Below are 7641 nucleotides of genomic sequence, written 5' to 3' on the forward strand. Positions count from 1 at the left end.
AGCTGTTCCTATTCGGCCATCTTGCTCCGCCCCCTCCATCTTTTTCTTTTTTATTTTCTTTTTTATTTTTTGAGACGAGTCTCACTCTGTCACCCAGGCTGGAGTGCAGTGGTGCGATCTCGGCTCACTGCAACCTCCGCCTCCCGGGTTCACGCCATTCTCCTGCTTCCGCCTCCTGAGTAGCTGTGACTACAGACAGGCACCAGCCACTGTGCCCAGCTAATTTTTTGTATTTTTAGTAGAGACGGGGTTTCACTGTGGTCTCGATCTCCTGACCTTGTGATCTGCCTGCCTCGGCCTCCCAAAGTGCTGGGATTACAGGCGTGAGCCACCATGCCCGGCCTTCTTTTTGATTTTAAAGGTAATATTTTAAAATATTTTATGTTAAGTACATTTCCTGCAGGTTCGTGGTAGATACATTTTATCAGGTTAATGATGTTGCTTTTTTCCTCCCTATTCCTAAATTGCTAAGGAAGTTAAATTTATAAAAAAAAATTAATCACACTGAGACATAGTGATTGGATCACTTTTTGTTTTTACTAATGGTCCAAGATTAAATAGAGACAATTCTCTTTTAAGGTGCTCATAAAAGCAAATATTGAAGGATCCTATAAAAACGCTGATTTAAACATTAGAATGCACTGAAAACCAACAGTCACAGAAGTAACATGTAGAGTGGCCAGGGTCTGCTGAGAGTGAGCATTTGTTGAGGTAGCTTTCATGGGGCAAGTGAAAGTGTCTGACAAGTATAGGAGGTGGAATAAAAATCTCCTGGAGCTCTGCAGTCTTATTTTTTGTAGTGATTACATCACTGGGGTCAGATATAACACAGGCACTGACAATGGCCAGAAATGCTCATAACACCCAATTCTGCCCAGAGAGGGGAAGGCAATCTAGTGTATGGTATCAGAAAGGATTATTTGTGGCAAATGCTTAGAATGCCCATTTGAAGTAGGAAAAAGAATTTCTCTTCCTGGAGAGATGACTGAGACCCACATTACTCCCCTTAGGGATAGGTTTATTCACCTGAGGTTTGAGACCTACCATCTTGGCCACAATTAGAAGGAGAGGAATTGAAGAGTCCACCCCAGCCTGGAGAAGCCCCTTCCTGCAATGTCAGATGAATGTGGATGCTTCTGCTCATCTTATTTATGAACCACACTTTGGGTTTGCATGGAATAGCTCCACAGGAGCTTGGCTGGAAATGCAGATTATCATTAATTCCACACCAGTCTTTTACATTTACAGGTGTCCTGTTGTAAATAATGTTAAGAGTAAAACTAAGCAAAAAGACGTGGGCTCTGTATCCTGCAAAGTTGGGGTGAGATTCACAGGGAAGCGAACGTCACAGTGCTTGTATTTAAAAAAAAATGTGAAGTTAGGGGCTCTATAGGGTTTCCTGGCTACTCTTGGGGCACACATTTTGGAAGGGACTAATCATAGGTGGTTGACAGTTCTCGTCTTACAACTTCTGTTTCAGAAGAAAGTGAAATGTTTTCTACACCAGCCCTGACAACCAGCAATTTTTGTACTTTAAAAATCCTTTGCAAGAATGTAAACTACTTAACTACCCAAAGGAAAATATATTTTATGCATTGCTTCTATTTTAATGTTTACAAGGAAGTCCCAACTAAAGATGCTGGCTAAAGTACTGAATGTGCACAATTAACTGAATATCTTTTAACAGATCCTTGCTTTCAGCTCACAAGTGACTCAGAGAAAATTGTATTAACTCAGCGATTGCTTTATAAGTACACTGCGAAATGGCACGTACAACCAAGTAAAGGAGATGCATACTTTCAAACTCCAAAAACTAAAATGTCCCAACTTAAGTAGAGAAGGAAGAATCTCTATAACTTAGTGACTACTTGAATTTTGAGGAAAAAAAGAGAAAGGAATAGAAGATTACAGAAGTGGAATCATAAGGCTTCTAATTTGTTTAGATATGATAACCTGGGATGGGGTCTGGTGATTCCAAACAACACAATACAATTGTAGTCAGCATAAAAATTACAATACAGGCCGGGCGCGGTGGCTCAAGCCTGTAATCCCAGCACTTTGGGAGGCCGAGGCGGGCGGATCACAAGGTCAGGAGATCGAGACCATCCTGGCTAACAAGGTGAAACCCCGTCTCTACTAAAAAATACAAAAAACTAGCCGGGCGAGGTGGCGGGCGCCTGTAGTCCCAGCTACTCAGGAGGCTGAAGCAGGAGAATGGTGTGAACCCGGGAGGCAGAGCTTGCAGTGAGCTGAGATCTGGCCAGTGCACTCCAGCCCGGGTGACAGAGCGAGACTCCGTCTCAAAAAAAAAAAAAAAAAAAAAAAAAAAAAAAATTACAATACAATTGTAAAGAGAATAAAAATCATGTTTGGCATATGCCAACTCCATACCCTTATACCAAATATATAGTAACTGTTAAGTGATACCTTGTTTATAATGTATTTAGATGGACAAAGTATTATTCTGATTGTTTTATATCTTAGTGATACTCCACAAAACAGATTTATCTGAAGACAGATTAGTGAACAATGACGGATCTCAAATCATGTTCACATTTAGCACCTGATAAATGATCTTAATTCCTGCTATTAATGGTTCCTTTGTTCAACTTATGCATTGGAGCATTACTCAGGGTATTTCAAGCAATTTCATGAGAAAGTTGATTGATCATACAGACAATATGTAGGATTTTAACATTCTTTATACCGTACAGAAAACTTTTTTCACATTTCTAGTATGTTTCTAGTTTTATTTGTTACACTTAAATTCAGTTAGAATTTATTTTGGGGCAAGGAGTGAGGTGAAGCTCCAGCTTTTCTTTTTTCTTTCCAAATTTCTAACCCATTATCTCAAAACCATTTACTATCGGGAGCTTGAGCAGGAGGATCACTTGAGGCCAGGAGTTTGAGATGAGCTTGGGGAACACAGTGAGACTCTCTCTCTCTCTTTAAAACAAAACAAACCCCTGACCCCCCCCCCCACACACACACATTAGCCAGGTGTGGTGGCATATGCCCATAGTCCCAGCTGCTTGGGAAGGTGAAGTGGCAGAATTGCTTGAACCCAGGAGTTTGAGGCTGCAATGAGCCACGACTGCGTCACTACACCCCAGCCTGGGTGACAGAGTAAGATCCTGTCTCAAAATAACCCCCAAAACACACTTATTAAAGATATAATTTTAACATGTGTATGTGCCCAAACCTATTAAAAAGCAAATACTAATGAAAACTTAGAAAAAACTTGTGGCATGACTTTCTGTTTGTGGATGGTTTTATTCCAATTAAGATGTAGTCAAGGCTTAATGAGATCTTACAAAGAAATAAATTGAGGAACTAGAAGGAGATGCTCTTCTATCCACAAAATATTTAAATGGAGGAGCTCAATTAAAACTGCTAGGAGGGATAAAGTGAGTTGTATCAGAAATGCAGAAGCAATACAAAGATTTTGAGATGTACATAGAAGGGTATTGATTGCAGCACTGTCCACAACACTGTCTGGTGCTTGGGTTGCTGCAAATCTCTGGACTCCTTGTAAAATCAATCCTAGTTGCCTTTCTGCTATGTTAGCCAAACACAATCCTGAGGCACTATATTTTTCCTGTATGTTCTCTGTTTTCAATTTTTATTTATTTTCTCTTAGCGTGGATTACATTTTTAATTTGAAATTTGTTATGAGAAAAAAAAAAATTTTGAATGTCTGACAGCTAAGGAAGAAATGACAATAATCCAGACAGTAGAGAAATTAGTGGAAGGCATGAAATCATTTGAGAAATGTACTTTAATGTATAGCACAGCAACCACTGTATTATGATCAGGATATTGAGGACTTGAATACATTGCACTTTATTTTTATAACAAACAGATAAATAACCAGAAAAAAGAGTTGATTTAAGAAATTTATTATTTTTTTTAAAAAAGCAACTTCCAGGGTTGTCATTGTACAGGTTTTGCCCAGTCTCCTATAGCATGGTATAGTGATAACTGATTTTTTATAATAAGGACTCAGAGGCATTGAAGATCCATAACTATCTTCTGAATTATCACAGAAAGAAGAAAGAGTTAGAAGAGTTTAATGTTAAGTGTATTAAAAATCATATTCTAATTCTTTTAATTTGGTTATCTGAGTATGATAATACAGGAGAGCTCAGATAACAAGAAAAGGCAATTGGTTAGAACACTCCATTCCCACAGGATGTGCATTAACAGACTTTTTACTGCATATATCTTTATATAGTTTGCAAACTAATTCAACCCATTTTACACAGCATTAATTTTTTTCACTGAGTTGACACTGGGCTGAAACATTTGCTTATCATCTTATAATTATTTTTTTCCAGATCTTTAATGAATTTTACTCCCATCTGACATAGTGTTTGGACTTTAGTGTATGTGACACTTTAAGATCATCTCTGCCCATTCTAATGATAGTTACAATGAGGTTACCCATGGCCAGATATCCAAGACTATTAATTAATCCACCAGCTCTGTTCTTAACTTTGGTAAAAGAGAGATCTTGTGTCTCACTGGAGGGTGCACCAAGCTTCAGGCAAGAAACTGTGAGCTGGCTGTCAACAGACTATGGTTCTTACCAAGGTTCTTATTAATGCTGTGCAAACAAGGGTCTCGTCATTTCGGTAACTATTTGTACATTTATAAAAGCAATACAGTCATGGGAAAAACCAACAAGCACAGCTTGGTAGAATAACCTGCCATGAAATATCATCGGCTTTATAATAATTTACTACAACTGTTCTTTTTATTCACACTGGATAGGAAATGCTTCCATCTAACACATGGAATACGAATATATACAACACAAATTTGGCTTTAATTAAAAAAAAAAAACAGTTCAAAAGGACAATAACACGGGGGCTGAAAACAATAATTTTGTGCAGTTTCCTGATCATGATCACATGTCTCCTGCCTTTTACAGGGAATGACACAAGTATTGATGGATTTTGTAAACCAGTTAAAACATTCTCCTGCCTGTAACAGCCCACTATGAAGATATCATCTTGTTCATACAGTCTATAGAAGTTTCTCCTTCTTAACTGTTACTCTAAATAACCCGGGATGACACACTGAGTCGATTTTAAGAACAAATCCTGCGGAGCCTTTTCAAAATCATCATACATTTGCAGTTCCCTATTCCATCAAAATGCTTTGCCAAAACAACATCTTGTAACTGCACTGGGCATATGACTGATGTGCTGAATGGTGCATTTGCACTGATGCTCACCATCTCGTTGCTCAGCAACGTCAGCATCTTGGCTTGAACTTCTGAATGGCCACGGGAATCACGCGGCAGTGCCATGGGGTGGGTGGACTGTTTTAGACTGCCAGCAGTCAAAACAGTTGTGATGGGCTCAACATCTCTACACTGTGAGCCTGGGGAACCCATTCTCCTGCGGAATGGTTTTTAGGGGCCCAGCAATGTCACTGCAGGTGGCTGAGATATTCTGGCCCCTGCTTATGAGGAACTACATGAAAGAAGAAGCCTAGTGTTCTAAAAAAATAGAAAATGCGGCAGGGTTGGGGAGAGGCTGGGGGGTTGCTTTCATGAGTCTGGAAATCTCTGGTTTTAGCTCTCTGAGAAGGCTGGGAGACTCTGTTGTAGGCAGCTGTGGGAGAAGGCTAGGGTTGGAGGTACACTTGGAGATGTGTTAGTTTGGCATTGGCACTGCAGATTCAGCGCCCATGGTCCCTGACTAAGGCACTCTGCCTAGATCTATTTTCCCCTGACTGTACCTTTTATGCTCCCTGGCTTTCCCATTCTCCCTGGAAACTCCTGTTTGTTTTTGCTTTCTAAGATACAGATAGCAAGTAGGGTTCATTTCTCTCATCTGACTATTGTTGGGTTCATCTGACTGTTGAGTGGCGGCTCTTTGGAGTTGTAATTTGAGAAGGATTGTGAAGAAATCAGTGGGCTTAATAGGAAGTAGTGCTGTGATTGATTAGCAATGTCTGCCATGGCCACAAAAATTGGTATTGATAAATGCATCCCAGGCCCTTATATCTCTGTTTTAAGTAAAGTGAGCAAATGAAGTTGGCTTGATGTATTCTTGAAGGATCTTTGGAGACCATAGCCCAAGCCATTAAATTGATATTTATTTTATATTCTGCTTTGTTCCAGAAAAGATTAGAGAATTTGGGGGGCTTGGGACAGGAAGTTTAGGACTTGTGGAGGGAGATAATTTTGAACAGGCTGATGCAGGAGGCCCATGACAAGGAGCTCTGTTTTTACCCCTGGGCGATGAAGCCCAGTGTTTAGCAAGTGATTATAGGGCTTACTGATTAAACAGATCCAGAAAGACCTGGAGAAATGGGGCAAGTCCCAGGCATGGTGGAAATTTCAGGCAGAGCATTTCTGTGTTGCAGATCTGATGTATTTCCCCTTGGTTAACAGCTGATGTTCTGTGTTGAAAAGCCAAAGAGAAATATATTTGTATACACACACATCCCTTATGGGGGTTAATCAAAGATCCTTATTATGTCAGGACCATAGTCTCTCAGCTCTACCCAGAAGTCTCTGGTGCACAGCTTTACCAAGAAAAAAAAAAAAGAAACTAGTGATATTGTGTGATAGGTCCTAATGATGGTATTTTGGGAAGATCAACTCATGTTTATCTCTGGAAAACAGGATAAACTTCATACCTCAAGTGATTTAAACTGAAGTCAAACCTTGATTTTTCACATGAATCATTAACAGGTTGCTTTTCGACAATGCCATTGTCTGTTGATTTAGGGACCATGTCTGGCCAAAGCCAGCCACCTCTAGCTGCTGATGGCCTGTGGGTTTTAGAAACTGGCTGATGCTCCCATCAATACGCCCCTGTCAATTGCACACAACTGATTTCACTTACACATCAACATAGCAACATACCTTTTCCATCAGTAAACACCTGCTCCCTTTCTCACTTGGCAACGAAGAATTTGCAAGGAAAAGATGGCATATATTTTTATATACCTGCAAACCCCAGGAGAACATCCTTTTGCATACCCGTCTGATGTTGAGTTTCTTACCACACCAGGGACCCCTATTTCCAAAGTTGTAGGCAAAGATTTCCTCTTTCCTGGGTGGTGCACAGGGGTGAGGGTCCTTAGGCTCCTAGGCCAAGGGTCCAAAGTCCAGGGATGGAGGTGGAGTAGAGGCAGGAGGGCAGCATTTTAGAAACTCAGCAATGTATTTCTTATCCAACTCTGTGTTTCACCCTCAGATAAATGATTTTCTTACTGGTCTCCATGAGACATAATCCTGTTGAGAGCATTTTGCAGTTTCGCTGTCTCTGGAACCTTCTAGAGGTGATAGATGGCTGGCTATAAATGTGACTGTAGTTGCCTCATCATTTGTTTTCTGGCAATTTAAAATATCTGTTTCTTTCCGCGGATTGTGATTGTTGGTATACTGGCATTGCCAACCAATTTTTAGCAATGTGTGAAGATCAGTGGGCTTTATCACCACTCCTCTTCTCTAACTGGAAAGACTTGTTCTAACACCTCCTGAAGTTTCTGAGAGAGCCCAGAGCAGGAACTTTGGGCTCTAGACAGAAGGTCTTGGAGGAGGGCGGGAGGGAGGAGGTGCCCTGTTGGGAGGTGGAGCCTGGGGAGGAGGGGGAAGGGTGGAAGGTGGGGACGGGATGG

General features: G+C 40.6%; 1 protein-coding gene and 1 long non-coding RNA gene across 2 annotated transcripts in view; one reads left to right on the plus strand and one right to left on the minus strand.

Moving 5' to 3' along the window:
• The window catches only part of LOC108516335 (uncharacterized), an 83934-nt gene that overhangs the window by 61721 nt on the left and 14572 nt on the right, over positions 1-7641 (plus strand). The gene's annotated exons all lie outside the window — the stretch shown is intronic.
• The window catches only part of ANTXR1 (ANTXR cell adhesion molecule 1), a 250777-nt gene continuing 247019 nt past the window's right edge, over positions 3884-7641 (minus strand). Inside the window, exon 19 of the mRNA XM_017853768.1 lies at positions 3884-7641. This exon is cut by the window's right edge and continues 38 nt beyond it. Coding sequence (XP_017709257.1) covers positions 7541-7641 — 101 coding nt within the window. The 3' untranslated portion in view covers positions 3884-7540.

Source organism: Rhinopithecus bieti, unplaced genomic scaffold (genome assembly GCF_001698545.2).
Source record: "Rhinopithecus bieti isolate Rb0 unplaced genomic scaffold, ASM169854v2 scaffold_36315, whole genome shotgun sequence".
NCBI lineage: Eukaryota > Metazoa > Chordata > Mammalia > Primates > Cercopithecidae > Rhinopithecus > Rhinopithecus bieti.